General features: G+C 31.9%; 4 protein-coding genes and 1 pseudogene across 5 annotated transcripts in view; 1 reads left to right on the plus strand and 4 right to left on the minus strand.

The window, feature by feature from the left end:
- LOC123888913 overlaps nt 1-17,106 on the plus strand; it is a 38,124-nt gene that overhangs the window by 13,714 nt on the left and 7,304 nt on the right. For both annotated transcript variants that reach the window (XM_045938077.1, XM_045938078.1), the window contains exons 2-4: nt 9,641-9,769; nt 9,948-10,057; nt 10,151-10,331. In XM_045938077.1, the coding sequence (XP_045794033.1) occupies nt 9,695-9,769; nt 9,948-10,057; nt 10,151-10,331 (366 nt within the window). In that variant the 5' untranslated portion in view covers nt 9,641-9,694. The remainder of the gene's footprint in view (nt 1-9,640; nt 9,770-9,947; nt 10,058-10,150; nt 10,332-17,106) is intronic.
- On the minus strand, nt 54-1,425 carry LOC123892275. The gene is made up of 6 exons (XM_045942076.1): nt 1,297-1,425; nt 1,060-1,214; nt 871-991; nt 608-784; nt 456-524; nt 54-362 (listed from the first exon to the last, which is right to left on the minus strand). The coding sequence occupies exons 1-6, from the start codon at nt 1,423-1,425 to the stop codon at nt 54-56; spliced, it is 960 nt and encodes a 319-aa protein (XP_045798032.1).
- Nucleotides 1,890-4,812, minus strand: LOC123892276. Its single transcript, XM_045942077.1, has 7 exons — nt 4,764-4,812; nt 4,524-4,621; nt 4,003-4,437; nt 3,767-3,914; nt 2,458-2,609; nt 2,092-2,356; nt 1,890-1,990 (listed from the first exon to the last, which is right to left on the minus strand). The coding sequence occupies exons 1-7, from the start codon at nt 4,810-4,812 to the stop codon at nt 1,890-1,892; spliced, it is 1,248 nt and encodes a 415-aa protein (XP_045798033.1).
- On the minus strand, nt 7,364-9,283 carry LOC123888912. The gene is made up of 3 exons (XM_045938076.1): nt 8,778-9,283; nt 7,878-8,309; nt 7,364-7,793 (listed from the first exon to the last, which is right to left on the minus strand). The coding sequence occupies exons 1-3, from the start codon at nt 8,922-8,924 to the stop codon at nt 7,443-7,445; spliced, it is 930 nt and encodes a 309-aa protein (XP_045794032.1). The 5' UTR covers nt 8,925-9,283; the 3' UTR covers nt 7,364-7,442.
- On the minus strand, nt 14,813-16,611 carry LOC123888914 (annotated as a pseudogene).

Raw genomic sequence — 17,106 nt, forward strand, 5'->3', positions numbered from 1 at the left:
AACTAAGAACAATCACGTTTATTGAAACAAAGGAAACACGATGATAAACACTATCACTTGGCATCCGGAATCTTCACACATGGACGGTTGTCTTGATTGGTGGTTACAACCTGATTTTCATCAATATTAGTAATCCCCTTCCCTATAAACTTGCTTGTGGATGGATTGTCCATGTCAAGTAAGGCAGCATCATCTTGATCAAGGTCAATAACCCTCCTAGCAGTTGACCTTCCAGAAGCAGTAACATCACATCCATCAATTCCAACCTTTTGTTTGCCACTCATCTTGCTGGTTGGAGTCTGTCCAGAATTAGACACCACATTATCTGCCTTATTGCTTGACTCCACTCCATCTAGTGCAGGCTAAATACAAATAACACAAAACAGTGAGTAAACAAAAATGGAAAAAATACAATCATACCCAAATAAACAAAAGACAAAGCAATTAAAACTCACCAGTGGAGCAATGTCTCCTAATTCAAACAGTAAATGATCGAAATCAGTGTCATCATCATGATCATTCAACTGAAATTCAACCAACATAACCAATCAGTCAGTAAAACGAAACACAATCCACATGATTGAAATGGATAAGAGATAAATTGTACATTTATTCCATGAAGTGAAGTGAATCGTTTAATAATGTCCTCATCAGAAGTAACCTTCTTCACATTATATCCACGCCAATTGCGGTAAAAATTGGCATCAGTTACTTCAACTTTGAAAAGCATCCACTTGTTAACAAACATATCAAGCTCCTTAGGATAAGAAGGAGAACTTGGATCCTACATACAAACATACGAAAAAGATATCACTAAAAATCATAACTTCAATGAACATATAGAATATAGAAGCTTAAAATTAAGGTTACATTGTTCATAGCATCGAGCAAATCCTGAGCTGTGAGACCAACAACTTGAAATACCACGCGATCAAACATGACAAAGGTTATTGATCCTGTATCATCAATAACCTGGAGATGGACCTTGTATCTGGTAACACATAACAATAATGTTAATAATATGTATAGTCAAATATGGATCTATACTAAACTCCATACCTAGGCACAGCAGTTCGTGGCATTTTACACTTATCACAATACAGTTGCCCTGAAACAAAATTGATCCTAGAAGCACATTTAGTGCAAGCCTGGTAGAACCACCCAGCTTCCATATCAAACTCACATGCCCAAGCCAACACAGAGCCATAACATTTCTACATCAAAGGTAGTGTATTAAGTTATTAAAATTAGCAAGTGAAACACAATGTGCATGAGAAAAAGAGAACAGTATCTAACTTGGGTAGATTCAATGAGACCCTCAATTGTCATTCTAGGAGTTTGTAACAAATCATCGGATACACTTAAGATAGGAGGTCCAGACATCTGACTAACAACCTGAGTCAACTCTACATTTGCAGCATTCATCCTATACCAAAAAGAGAAGATAATAGAACAATAAATTTACATAGATAGTCAAAAAAAAAAAAATCAAAATATTAGGGGAAATGGCCACACTATAACAACCTCTCTATGTAGTTAGTCACTTCAGGCATTTCAGCATTCAAAAATAACTTTGTTCCATAAAAAGAGTTGGAAACTCCCATAAAACCTAATGAATCATAAAAAATAAGTTCAGACCATATAGATCAAAAGACAAAAAAACTAAGAGATATAAAATCAATCATACCAAGATACTTCCTAAGTTTACACAGCTGAAGTATAATTATGACAGGTAGTGATGGATCATGACCATCAAGAAATCGCTGCATTTTCACGGCATGTTCATCCCACAAAGTGCAATGTATCCTATTCCCTCTGAAATAAATTAACATTAAGTTAATGGTCCAATACATAAATACAGATTGTAAGATATGGCTAGAGCACTAAACTCACTCTAAGTCTTCAAGTGTTGCATCCATAAGCTTACTTATCTTGCCATTTTTCTCAGTCTCTTTCATAACATTTTTCTCAACAACATGACCAATAACATCTACAAATAGCACGAAATTAAAAGCACAAACAAAAATAAGGAACTAACCAACCATCTTATTTAAATACTAATTGTTATCAACAATAATCAACATAACATACCAAGTAACTGATCCTCTTTAGTAGAAGCAAGAATTTCATCGAAAGGCATGAAATTGAAATGATTTGGTGGTATCTCGGCAGCTTTGACTTTAATCAGCTTAGTTCCACGCATAAAATTAAGTTTGTGTTTGTGAGGAGTACTTTTGAAGGAAGAGTCGTTCTTACCAACCATAAACCTCTCCACTACATAAGCAGCACCCTCCTCAATGTCATCCTTGAACTGAGAAAGCAAATCCTTTCGGACAGTTGCATATATCTTTCCGCACTTTACATAGCAAATAAACACAAAAAAGAGACTATTAAAAATAATAGTATAGTTCAATGGCAACGGTTTTGTTCATATATAGAATCAATTATTTAACATACATCTTTATCTAGAAAAATCATGTGAAGAGCCCCTTCCTCCTTAGGATTAGAACGATCCGGTGTAGACCATAGATTGATTACTCTTACTCTCAACTGAAAATCAATCTTGCCACCAGTAATCTCAGAGACCTTGGTCATCTTGACATACATGCCTATGGAGTTATAGAAGACAATAAAAAAGCAGAAGCAAGAGTGTTAGGTTATAAACAAATTAACATGAGAAAAATGTAGTAGATTGATATGATTCTTTACCTGACTTAGCCATATGAAGTAAGTTGTGATGACACACAAATTGCTCGTGTTATGATGAATAGAGTGTATATGGAGGTACCATTTATATAAAAATTGTAGGTTATAGATGTGATATAACATTGTTGCATGCTACACAGATGGCAACAAATATATGACACGACAATGATGATTACTTGTTAGCTAATTGGCCAAAAGAATCATAGGAAGAATATTATAGGGGTGGACTTCAATAGTAGAAGGCACATGGAAACATGATAATAGATGAATATAATACTTAGATATAGAAGACAGTTTCTTATATTGGAAGAAAGTATAACCACACGAAGAATAATATAGGGGTGTACTTCAATAGTAGAAGGCATAGGAAAGTATGGTAAATGAGTATAATAGTAGAATCAAGGATCCATTCAAATATGTAGTTAGATAGAGGTGATTGTTTCTTGTATTGTAAGAAAGTATAAGTGTATTAGATACTATAACAAAAATATGAAATAATGACTTGAATATAATCTAGAATGGACACTTCAAATACAATCACCAATAATATTAAGATCACAAAAAATACTCTTAATTAAACAGAGTCCATCCATACAAAGTATGGTAAATGAGTATAATAGTGGAATCAAGGATCCATTCAAATATGTAGTTAGATAGAGGTGATATTTTCTTGTATTGTAAGAAAGTATAAGTGTATTAGATATTATAACAAAAATATGAAATAATGACTTGAATGTAATCTAGAATGGACACTTCAAATACAATCACAAATAATATTAAGATCACAAAAAATACTCTTAATTAAACAAAGTCCATCCATACAAAGCATTGAAATAAAGTACACATACAAAATAGCTTTATCCATACCACATTAAAAAACACATAGAAAAGAGATGCTTACTACAGCCAAATAAACTAAATTACTGATACAATTAGGATACACATGCCTATGAGCAAACTAAGGATCCAGAATAACATAAAGAGTTTCACTATTAGCATCAGGCTGAGCACCAATAGTTATGACTGAACCAGCAATCAACCTCCTCGCAGCCACCAATACCCCACTGTCCACCAATCTTGTAATGCTTGCATGGGAATGACACAAATATCAGACTACAAAACCAAGCATTTCCATATTCGTCAACCACTTTGATAGAAGTGGTTCCTTGATGGAAAGCATACTCCCCGAATCCATCATATGGCAACATCTGCAATGATCATTGTATTTAAGAAATCAAATTTAAAATAAGTAATTATTATGAAAGACTGGAAATATACGAATGTCCAATGACGTACCAAATAACCGGTAGACACGTCAAAATAAGTCAATGTCTTTTCTAATGATACGTCAAAAAATCGTTCATCATGAGCATATGATAGGTCATGGAGATCCTCAGATAAATTATCAACGAAGTGTGGAAGAACATCTAACTTATCTATAACCAATCTCATAGGTGGGTCGAATGTGGGGGTTAAAACCGGGAATTGAAGTCTATCATGGATAGTAATCCCGAAGTGTCCGAAACCTGAATAAATTAACACGACCCATGCACCAGTTTTTATGTTGTAAAAATTCTTAACAGACGCCCAACCACGTGTGAAATAAACATCCTCATCGATTTTATCAACCAAAACCTCCAAGTGATTATCCCTTGAATCAACCAAAGTGACAACGCGACACAATTCTTCCCCGAAATCCTCGGCAAACATCCTTGGTAGCTTGACAGCACCCTAACAAAATGACATTGGTTACACAATATAAATGAGGTACAAACCAAAAGAACAATTTTTTTGATGGAGTATATGAGTACACTTACGTAGTTAACATTGCATTCAAGGTAATAAGTGCGGTACCTAACCCGCATATCATTCAGGAACCTTTCCTCGGGTGTTATAGGAAAAGGATCCAATGGAGCTACAAAAAGGACAACATATAAGCAATGCATATATATATATATATATATATATATATATATATATATATATATATATATATATATATATATATATATATATATACACATAAACTACAAATCACAGGTATGAAAGGTATTTACCTCTCAAAGATTGCAAAGCAATTGTGGTTTCAAGCTCATTATTTGCCATGTCTCAATTGATGGAAAGATATATGATTAGTTAGTGGCATATAAACACACGGACAACCTATTTATAATGGGATAAGAGTATGTGTTATGTGTTAAGTTGATCAAGTGATACAAATTAATGCTAGCTCATGATGTGAAATGATTATAGCAAGGGAAATCATGAACTTATATTTCCTATGTGAGATTGCATAATCCAATAATTTTGTACAAAGTTGCAAGCAAGCTACGAAAGTCATCTAAGGGTAGTGATCACAATGCAATTCATCTAAGTTATTTGTGAATTGCCACTTAATTCAATGATATCATGTAAACACACTTACTACACATGGTATTAATATCAGTTCAAATATTTTACTACTTATATGTTAAACTCAATAGGATATTGAATAAAATGTACAATGGATAGTTTAATGTGAGTTAATTGTTAAGTATAAGTTTAGCTTATTAGATTATATGCAAGTAGCAATTAACTAAAAAGTCTAATTACTAAAGACAAATTATGTGTTCAACATGATTGTGGATTATCAATTGTGGTGTATGTTAGTCTACTACAAATCAAATGGAAATGAGTCCAGTAAAATATGAAGAAAGGGAGTATGATAACAATTACAAAAGTGCAATTGAGTGTGTGTCTTGATTGAATCAAAAATTTAGAGATAGAATACGAATAGGTTTGGAAACTTGCATAGGATGAACTATTTAGACGTCACAATAATGGTCGTCTAAGCAAGCAAATGAGTTTAGCATATTCCCAAAGCAAATGCAATAATTATAGAACATGTTCTAGGTCGCATAGAAGCAATGGTAAGAACAATGGATTGGCCAAATAGAGCCTAGGTCATAATGATATAATAGCCTATAGAAGCCCTATGACTAAAGTCACAACTAAGATGTTAATTGGGCAATTGCAAGTGAATATAACTTGAATAAGTAGGCTTGGGTAGACATGCGATGGAAGTTGAATAAAAGTCCCAAACTTTTGACAAAATATGATCTTAACCAAAAAGTATAAAATCACACAATTTGGTTTAATGCATTAACATGGCCAATCATGGTAAAGATTATGAATACTGACTGTTAATGCAATCAACCAAAGAAAGTTTCTTATCTAACCATCACTTTCCCAACCACATAGTAGTTCAAAATATTGTTGCTACATAGTTCGAAGAATTTGAGAACTTTTATATGATCATATAAACAATGAAATTCACAACAATTGATATAATGACGACTAAATCACATCATCGTCTATTGGTTAGGACAATTAACTTAGGGATGAGGTTGCAAGACCATTATTTAAAAGCCAATCTAAACACTGGAACATATAAAATCCGTATAAACAAAGTTTCTCACATAAGAAACTTATAACTTTTACCAACGAAGTCAATTAATTAAGATGATGAATCTTCTTGGATATCAGGGACGTCGATGTGTAGTTCACAATATTCAAGAACTTTTATACATTCTTCGATGTGTAGTTCACAATATTCAAGAACTTTTATACATTCTTATAAACAACAGAATTCAGTTTGAAATATTTAAGAAGTTTCACATGATAATATAAACAATGGAATACACAACAATTGCTATAATCATGACTAAATCAAATCATTGTCTATTGGTTAGGACAATTAAACGGGGGATGAGATTGCAAGACTGTTATTTAAAAACTAATCTAAACATTGGAACTTATAAATTCCATCATCTTACATTCCACAATTTCAGAATGGATATGGATTAGAAATGGTCTAGATGGGATGAAAAATGGTCTAAATGAGATGAAAATCCAGAATAGCAAAACTTTTAGAGAGGAATAGGTTGGCGAGTCTGTTAAAGCATGTTTCATATATTCAATTGGATATGGTTGTTAAAGTATGGTTGGTTGACTTTATGAGAGAAAAAGACAACCAATAGGAAGAATAGAAACACAATGATTACATAGTATCATAGTTGATATCCATAAGGAAGAAAATTAAGTAGCATCAATGTCCAATGAACTAACAAAGCATGTTGACTTTTAGTTAAAATTATGAAGTTTTTCATCTCCCTGAAGAACTGTTAAGGAGAATTTGTGTAATATCAAGTCATATCTAAAATACTGGCTCTATCAACACCGTACAAGCACCATGTTATGGATGTAATCTTGAATAAGATATAGTATGGTTAGTTGACATTGTGAAAGGAAATAGGGAACCAATATGAAGAATATAAGTACAATGATAACATAGTATCATAATTGACATCCATGATGAAGAAAACTAAGTAGGTGTGAATGTAAAATGGTCGAATGGTTAGTTAAAATAGTGAATGTTTCATGTCCCTCAAGAAGTGTTAAGGAGGAGTTGTGCAATATCATTCCATACCTTCAAATTGCGAAAATCAACTAATGTACATACTTGAATTAATTTGTTATAAGATAAAAGGAACATTTTGTGAGTTTTAAGTTATGAGTTACATAGAATGTAAAATAAGTGTGTATTGAGAAGGCAATTGGGAACACTAAAAGCAACATTCAATTCACAAACTTGAATTGTACTCATTTAAATGGATTACAAATTGAAAAACGCATATGAATCATACAAATATTTGAGGCAGAAATTAGTCTTAAGAGTACCACATTACACATCATAATCATGAAGAGGCCACAAAATATTGCTGGGATACATATAGAGGGAGATAAGAGCCATCACTCAAAGGATAACTAAGGGTTGTTTCTGTTCCTAGTTGAGGATAAACACAGACATACATGACATAATTTAATGCAGGTTCATTGACAGCAAATCGAATCCTATTGCCCTGGATTAAGTGATGTTTTTTGCAAAATTCCATCCAATAACCAGAAACCTTGCAAGCCAATTCACCATCATCATCAACGCTAAACTCCAGACTACATGGATATCGACATCCCATATGATCAACCAATACTATATGGGAGAATGTAAATGCGAATGCAAATTCGCCAAAACCATACCAAGGTAAAATCTGTGTCAAAACAAATGAAGTCAAATGTTAGTATGGACTTTAAAGTACAATATGATTAACAAAGAACAATTATAGAATACACACCAAAATACCAGACTCAACATCATAGGATGTCAACTTCTTAAAATAAGAACGGGTAAATGATCTAGTTGGCACAATTGGATTAGAGGAAACTCCAGCAACCGTTGATTGATCAATCTTTGGCTGAATACCAAATGTAGCTAACATATGTTTGAAGGGAGGATCGTGCAAAGGGTAAGGAACTTCAATACCCCACCTTGAAGTGAGACTTATTACCAAAAGTCTGGGATTAACATATCTAAATTTAAGCCAAGCCCCAAACCAAAGATTATAAAAGTCCCTAAGAACCATCCATCCTTGTTCAAAGTACATCTCACTACCCTTTTTCAAAATTCGAACCTCAAGCTCATTGCTATTAGGATCCTGAAGAATAACATGTGTGTCAATCAAGTCACCAAATTCCCGAACAAAACACTGAGGCAGTCTTCCCAACACCTACAAACACCACAACATGTCTTTCTTTTGATCAATTGATAATACAACACAAACCATTCAACATCTTGGGACACAAGAAAACGCGATATCAATTAAGAACAGATTAAAAAAACAAAATCCACACACAGCCATCAAAACACCAGCACACATGAATAAAAGAACATTGACAAAAACTTCCAAATAGCTGATCAAGTAGCAAATTTGCAAACATAGCATGTCCTAAAATAACTAAATCTAAAATTTACATCACTCAATACACACAAAACATTCCTATATAAATTGAAACAACTGCATTACTTGAAAAAACATAACCATTATCATGGTTGTAATGTTAAAACACAAAAATTATCACAGACAACAGTGTTATCAAGCTTATAACTATGTTTAATAAACATAAATCACAAACCAAGCTATCTATACATACTTATGAGAATATAGCAAGGAAAAATAAACAAAGCAAAGCCTTACATTATAAGGATCACACTCCATATGGTAAGTGTTGATGCTGTTAACCATATCATGCACACATGAACCATGAGACTTATCAATATCTTGTACAGAACCGACATCGATCAATGTTGAGCAATTGATGAATGAGTGACTGGTTGTAGACATGATTGGCAAGGGGTAATGTGTTCCAATGCAAACCAGAGAATGAATGTGGGTTAGAAAATGGTCTAGATGGGATGGAAAACCAGATTAGCAAAACGTTTAGGGAGGAAGAGGTTGGCGAATCACTGACTTGTGAGAAGAGACTTGCTTGCTCTTAAAATATGGCTAGTTGACTTTGTGAAACAAAAGAGTTAACCAATAAGAAGAATGGAATAGGAATGATTACATAGTGTGATAGTTGACATTGGTAATGAAGAGAAATAAGTAGGAACAATTTCCAAGAACCATACAAATGAGGCATTGACATTTTAATGAACGGAATATGGATGTATGCGATTGTAGAGGTATATGACATGCACATTGAAGGATCTCATGCTCTTGATTGACCATGTATACCTAGTTGACATGATAGGCCATGCTCTTGATTGGCCATGTATACCTAGTTGACATGATAGGCCAATATACATATGACACAAATGACATGATGGATATATGTGTGCATACCATGATCCAAAGATACATTGGTTGCAAGACATTCATTCTATACACATGGATTATGACAATTGGATAGAAAATAGGCATCACATGATTGGGTGAAAATGGCGAAGCATCATTGGGTGATTTGCCTTGTTGGTAGTCATCAATTGGCCAAACCAATTAGGGTTTGATTAGGGTTTTGGTGATGAGCCTCTAAGTCCACTATCTTTTAGTATAATATGATTGGGAAAACGAAACCCTAGTGCTCGATCCGTGGAGGGATTCGATTTTAGGCTATGGCTAGAGGAGAAGAAAGTAGCGGCACAAGGAAATCCAAGGCGGAAGAGGCTCTTCCAATCCCCAAGGAGAATGTGTGTTTGATTTCAACTTACTCAGATTAATGATTTACTAATCTCTTCTTCTATCATTATATTTGGACTTGAAATTATTATTATTATTATTATTATTATTATTATTATTATTATTATTATTATCTGCATACAACTGAACTAATTTATTTATTTAATTATATTTTCAATTACATTGTAGAAACGATTACGATTACTAGAAGAACAAGAACTACAACAAGAAGAAAAAGATTGGCATTGTCCAAGGGCAGGACCTCTTCGTAAGCAGGAGCTGTTAGATTTTGCAAGATGGTATGGTATATCTGTTTGTGTCTCTCTCTGTCTCTGGAATGCACATAATTGTTTGTTTTTTTTTCTTTCACATTCCTCCTACTCATTTGGCAGGTTCATTGCGGGAGCTGCTTGTCAAAATTTAGACATAGTGAAAATTTTTGCTGAAAAGGATCCACCGATGTCTACTAACAATGAAATGTTAAACAAAAATATTAAGCTTTTCAAGGATGATCAGCTTACTCTAAAATCGCTTATGATGGAAATGGCACAGAAGGAGTTTCCTGAATGTTTGGTAACTAGATTTCCCACCCGTGCGACCATATGATTTTATATTTCGTTTGTTAGTACGACCAATAAATAATTTCACATAATATCTCGATATCATTATAAATTAAACTAAATATAATACGACATTGTCATTAGATTAGAGGAATAATCATTATACAACTCACTCATTATGTAAGTCATCTATAAGGTTGATTGAAAATCAGACTAATAACAACATAATAAAACATTACATGGTTCTTAAAATATAAGCTACATGGCTTTAATGCACTTTTGAGCCCCCTATTTTGAAAAACATGAACTTTTGATCCTTCAATTTTAAAAGCCAACTTTTTGATCTCCCTATTTTGAAAAACTGGAACTTTTGTTCCCCTATTTTAAAAGCCAACTTTTTGATCCTCTATTTTGAAAAGCATGAACTTTTGATCCCCTATTTTAGATTTTTCTGAATTTTAGTCGCCGAAGTCAATTTGATCAAATTTATGCTGATGTGTCAAGCTCATTAATGACGTGGTAGTATTTATGTTGACAAAACACTTCCTGTCTTTAATTTTTTTTACATCAAATATTTTAAAAGTATTAAACAATATATTAATTAAATAATTAATTAATAATAATTATAAAATAAGTAAAATTAACCTCAATACATATATATAATTAAAAATTCTTACCAAAAAATATATATAATTAAAAATCAGTAAATTACCCCAAAAAAAAATTAACGATTGAGAACAAAGTCAATGAACGATTGAGAGAGAGCGACCAAAGACGAAAGATGTTAACACCAGCGTGATGATTTGTGTTTTTGATTTCTTAGGGTTCCATTATTTGGGAACCAGCATTTGCTTTTCTGACTTATTTGAGTAAATTACTGATTTTAAGTTATATAATAATGTATAGAGGTTTCTTTTAGTTATTATTATATAATGTAAAGAGGTTTATTTTATTGTTTTTTAATTATCATTAATTATTTTATTTTTTAATACTTTTAAAATATTTAATTTTAAAAAAAGCTTAATGACATAGAAATGTTTTTTAATTATCATTAATTATTTTATTTTTTTAATACTTTTAAAATATCATTAATGAGCTTGACACATCAGCAAAATGTTGACCAAATTGAGTTGGAGGACTAAAATTCAGAAAAATCAAAAATAGGGAATCAAAAAGTTGGCTTTTAAAATAGAGCGATCAAAAGTTTAGGTTTTTCAAAATAGGGGATAAAAAAGTTGTCTTTTAAAATAGGGAATCAATAGTGCATTAAAGCCAAGCTACATTAAACAAATGATCAAAGCAAACATTAACTCATCTTTTTCCTGCCCAATTGAAGAAAAAAATGTGTGTATAAGTAGAGATCTCAAACTAATGGGTTGGACCAAGTTAATAATAGCACCTCCAACTTCTTTAGAAACATTAGGTCATCATTTTTCTGCCCAATTGGAAAAAAAAAAGTGCGTATAAGTAGAAATCTCAAGCTAATGGGTTGAGCGAAATTAATAATAGCACCATCAGCTTCGTTACAAACATTAGTTCATATTTTCTCTGCCCAATTGAAGTAAAAATGTGTGTATGAGTAGAGATTTCAAGCTAGTGGGTTGAGCCAAATTAATAATAGCACCCACAGCTTCGTTACAAACATTAGCTCATCATTTTCGTGCCCAAATGAAAAAAAATGTGTGTATAAGTAGAAATCTCAAGATAATGGATTAGGCCAAATTAATAATAGCAGCTCATCTTCGTTACAAACATTAGCTCATCATTTTCCTGCCCAATTGGAGATTTTTTTTTTGTATAATTAGAGAACTCAAGCTAATAGGTTGGGCCAAATTAATAATAGCACCCACAACTTTGTTACAAACATTAGCTCATCCTTTTTCTGCCTCATTGAAAAGAAAATAAAAAAGTGTGTATAGTATAGATCTCAAGCTAATGGGTTGGGCCAAATTAATAATAGCACCCTCAGCTTCGTTACAAACATTAGCTCATCTTTTTCATGCCCAATTGAAAAAGAAAAAAGTTTGTATAAGTAGAGATCTCAAACTAATGGATTGAGCCAAATTAATAATAGCACTCTCAGCTTCGTTACAAACATTAGCTCATCCTTTTTCTGCTCAATTGAAAAGAAGAAAAAAAAGTGTGTATAAGTAGAGATCTCAAACACAACTAAGTATGTAAATAACATGAGCTCTATGACACTTTATCTACCCAATAGAAAATTTGTACTATTAGCATTCCTTTGAATGAAACATGTAAGAATTTAGATAACTAATATCTTTTATATCCTTTTAATTTTAAGCAAATTTGTATAATAATTGATAGGCTTGAAAAAATAAGAAACTCCTAAGAAATCATAATACGCAACATTTGCATAATACAAACATTAATTATTTATATAGGCGAAGAAAACTTAGTTTAACAATTAACTATATAATGAAATAGAATATGAACTTAAAGAGAATGTGGTATATCTTAAAAAATTAATGTTAATATAGGAGAAAACAATGTTTTGCGGTCACCAAGGTCAAGTTCTTGAATGAATTTTCAATATATTTCTCCTTGTATCTCTCCTTCTCTTAAGCTCCATCCATCACACGCTTGTGTTCTTTGTCCTCCAACTTGATTGATCTTGTTGAATGACCACAGTAGCTATTGGCTCTGAACATGATATATTGAAAATGGGAAGCCACTTAGCTACATCCAAAGAAAACTAATCCTTTCAATTACTTTGTTCATCCTCACTTGCACTGACATTTCGATAAAATGTAATACATCAACAAAGGCTAATTTTGAAATTAAACCAAGTCATGAAAAAACCATAACCTCCAAAACAGAGCTGATGCATATTTAGTTATTTTTCAATAAAGTGTTATATATCAACAAAGGCTAATTTTGAAATTATCAACTTATGTGTCTATGGCTTAAAAATATCAGGAAGGTTTGTTCATGCAAATGAAACACTAACTAAAATTTCCTACTAATAAGACATATCTTAATATATTGAATCAAACTAACTGTCACTCTTCCTATTTAATGGCTGATTTATATGCACATAAGGAAAAGGGGAAAGAAACCAAACATATTCATTATTGTGACAAAAAAAACTCAATCATGTCATGTACTTATAGGTTTATTTTCGTAGCGCTACTATGCTAATACATGAGTAGTGAAGATAAACGACATCAGTGCAGTGAACTATAATGCTTAGTGAACTTTAATGCTTACCCAACTAAGTAAAAAATAGATTTTTTTATATTGAAATTAATTCATGCTCTTGGGGAATGCTAAAACATTTAGGCATTTAGGGGGGTGTATTGGATTGGGATTTCATGAGACAATTTTGGCAAAAAAAGTCTTGATGATTTTATGAGATTTTGTTGGACTATATTGATTTTGTGAGATTTTAAAGACTTTTTTACAGAGACTTTTTTACAATCAAGATTTTTAACACATGATTTGAATGGATTTTGAGAGATTTTTTTCGAAAAACTTTTTACAATCAAGATTTCATAATACTTTATATATTAAGAAACTTTTGTATATTAGGCAAATTTTAAAAGAATCAATAAATTTTAATAAAAGAAATTATATTTTTTTGGGAATCCAAATTTTTAAACAAAAAAAAAAGCCTTACATTTTTTTCACGTATATGTTTCTAATCACAAATAAAAACCATTATCACCATTGATGGGAAAAGAAGCAGATGAAGGTAACGAAAAAAAAATTGCCGTAAAAAGTTGTATTGAATCAAAAGTTTGTAAAAAAGATGTAGAATTTGTTAAAATATTTTTTTGCAAAAAAACATATTTGATAGAAGAAGAAGAAGAAGAAGAAGAAGAAGAAGAAGAACTGATATAATGATGATGAAAGTAAAAAATCTTGGAGAGTTTGAAAAAGTCTCAAGTCTTTTGGTGAGATTCTTGAACAAGTGAACAAAGAAAAGAAGAAGGAGTGCAGTGATGATGAACTATGAAAAAATAAAGAAAAAAAAATTTGATACAGTGATGATGAAAATAAAAAGTCTTGGAGATTTCAAAAAAGTCTCAAGGCTTTTGGTGAGATTGTTGAAAAAGTCTTTCAAGTGTATTTTCAACTAAAAAGTCTCTCAAAATCCATTCCATAGAAGAATCCATCAAAAATCGGTAGACTTTTGAATACCAGTAGACATTTTAAAAGTAGTACCAAATCTCAATTGAATACCAACGGATTTTATTGGCCTGGAAAAAAAATCATGTTTGTCTTAATTGAATACCACAAGATTTATTTAACTTTTGTAAAAGTCTTGATTGAATACCTCAAGATTTTTTTGTCATAAAAAAGTCTTTTAAAATCCCATGAAATCTCAATCCAATACACCCTCCTTAATCACAAAATGCGCGAATTATAGATACAATTTCACGGTTTGTGACTCTGGAAAGCCTGATCACAACTTGGTTCAGCTCGGTAGCTAGAATCATATTTTGTACGCGGTCTATCGTAGAAGCAATAGAGTTAAGGAATGAACAAAATCATGGCATACATATGATTCTTATTCATTTATGCATAGAACTGTCACATTTACAAAATCTGATCATAATCAAAATAAGTACCATGGTGACTACTGGCTGGGACAGGGAGAAATCCTGTTCTAATTTTAGTATTTAAAACATAATAAAATGTGAAATGAACCTTATTCTATAGAGTCAATATGACATGGAACAAACAACTTAGTGAAAACTTTAAAGAACATTCATGTTTCCTTTTGCTGAAAATATATATATTCTGATTGCTGTAGGACAATTTAGACGCACGCAGCCAATGAGATCAGTGTTTGGTTTTTGGCTTCTTCACAATCATCACAGTGCAATGAGCATGATGAGCACAGTAGTCCTTACACTACCTAATACCGCCCTGCAATTAAATTCAATCTCAAAGAATAAGTAAATAAGTACCTATATGTTAAGCGCCTATGCGAACAACTTTTCATTAAGTTGTTTATCCGAACATGAAGTATTTATCAGACACTCATTTCAATCAATGATTGTAAATTTGTAATGCAATTGAATGATAAATGTGATCAGAATGAACTTGTACCTTTTTATAGCTCCATAACCATGACTACCAAGAACCAATATTGAAGCATGGTGCTTCTCCACAGCATCACAGAGAACATTTCTAGCATCACCTTCCACCACTTCCACTACTATGTCTTTTTTTTTTTTTGAAGAAGCTAAATTAGCCCACCCAAATTGGCGCAAGAGAGAATCGAACCTCAGACCTCAAGAGGAGCACACTCCCAGGTCCCAAGCCAATACCAATGCACCAACTCAAGTGGGTTTTCCACTACTATGTCTTACCTGATAAAAAAACTATATCAAATGATAATTCACATGTTTGCCCACACAATATACTGAATTTTGATTGTAAGACATCAGAAATTAAGTAAAATTATATAGTATTAACAATGAATAATTATACCTCTCGGATGAGTAACATAAACATTTGAAGCCATTATTAGAATTAAGGTTAATTGGTATACACCGACAGTGTAAAACTTTTTCACACATGTATCAAATCATAAACTAACCTATAAAAGTGACATTATGGTGTCCCCCCAAAGTGACCTATGAAACCAAACCTCTTCAAAGAAGTAATAAACTAATCACCATAAACTCATGCACACAGTCAACTCAAGAACATCCCAATAGAAAATAAGTATGAGTTTCCTACACCATTCACTTAATACACTAATTACCTTTAGAGAAACAAAAGGAAATAACATTAATTGCCTTTATAGATACTAAATTGAAGTTAGGTAACAATCAATTGGATAGATACTTTATAGAACAATACATTTACCAAATGTAGTCATATGCATATAAAGTTTAAAGGCGGTCAATAAAAAATAAATACAAAACATGAGAATAAATCAAATTAGAGTTTTCAAATACAATGAAAGCAAAACATGAACAGAACAAAATAAATAAAGAAAATCTAATTAATTCTATCTTTTAAATCTCCAATCACATTTTGAATATCATACAATAGATATAGATATAGATATCACACAAAGAACAAAGTTGATGCACATTCCAAACTTACAACGGAAATTGGATGAGCTAGAGCAAATTTAGATTTCAATGATTTATCTATGTATTAAAATGCTAACAGTTATAAGAGTTTACTGTATCAATGTCAGAGAGTGAGGAATGTAAAATATTTTACTCACAATAATACATGTGCTCAAAGGAAACATGTTAATTTTGCTCCATCATATTCTTAGTTACCATCCTTTGAACTCAAACCTGCAATCTTAGACAATGACGGTGTCAAAAATTAGCACTTAACATTGTAAAACATTAATATGAGATTAGTCTAATTCTCTTGGAAATTCAAGCTCTAATCTTCTTGGAAAAAATAGCTAGCACTTAAAAGTGTAGCATAGAAAAGTTGTTGCATGTATGACATCTTAAATTTTGAGGGTTAAACATAAGGTTAAAATCAAAACTATCAAATCACTATACTTTTAATCTATGATTTTGAAAAAATAAGCAACATAAGAAATGCAGAGATAAGACATAAATGAAATATTTCATCAAACTACAAAACATGGGTTAAAATTGAAGGCAAGGATAGAATTAAACTCACTTTACTTAACACAGGGCAGCAGAGCAGGAAAAACAATTGCTCTAAATTTAAAAATAACTAAAAATTATATTGGGTACATGAGAACAAAAACTATATTTAAAAGTAATTATCTGAAAGTGAGAAACAACGCCATCATGTTGATCAAAACTAAATGATAA

This window comes from Trifolium pratense, linkage group LG6 (assembly GCF_020283565.1).
Source record: "Trifolium pratense cultivar HEN17-A07 linkage group LG6, ARS_RC_1.1, whole genome shotgun sequence".
Taxonomy (NCBI): domain Eukaryota; kingdom Viridiplantae; phylum Streptophyta; class Magnoliopsida; order Fabales; family Fabaceae; genus Trifolium; species Trifolium pratense.

Bases quoted from the DNA above. Each gene is read 5' to 3' on its own strand.
- LOC123892275 (XM_045942076.1), bottom strand. From the start codon at position 1,425: ATGAATGCTGCAAATGTAGAGTTGACTCAGGTTGTTAGTCAGATGTCT. The intron at 992-1,059 runs GTATGGAGTTTA...ATGTGTTACCAG, and splicing joins CCACGAACTGCTGTGCCTAG to ATACAAGGTCCATCTCCAGG. The intron at 785-870 runs GTAACCTTAATT...GTTTGTATGTAG, and splicing joins TGCTCGATGCTATGAACAAT to GATCCAAGTTCTCCTTCTTA.
- LOC123892276 (XM_045942077.1), bottom strand. From the start codon at position 4,812: ATGGCAAATAATGAGCTTGAAACCACAATTGCTTTGCAATCTTTGAGA. The intron at 3,915-4,002 runs GTACGTCATTGG...TGATCATTGCAG, and splicing joins ACGTGTCTACCGGTTATTTG to ATGTTGCCATATGATGGATT. The intron at 1,991-2,091 runs GTATGTTATGTT...TGCTATTTGTAG, and splicing joins TAAAGAGGATCAGTTACTTG to ATGTTATTGGTCATGTTGTT.
- LOC123888912 (XM_045938076.1), bottom strand. From the start codon at position 8,924: ATGTCTACAACCAGTCACTCATTCATCAATTGCTCAACATTGATCGAT. The intron at 8,310-8,777 runs GTAAGGCTTTGC...TGGTGTTTGTAG, and splicing joins TGGAGTGTGATCCTTATAAT to GTGTTGGGAAGACTGCCTCA. The intron at 7,794-7,877 runs GTGTGTATTCTA...GTTTTGACACAG, and splicing joins ATGTTGAGTCTGGTATTTTG to ATTTTACCTTGGTATGGTTT.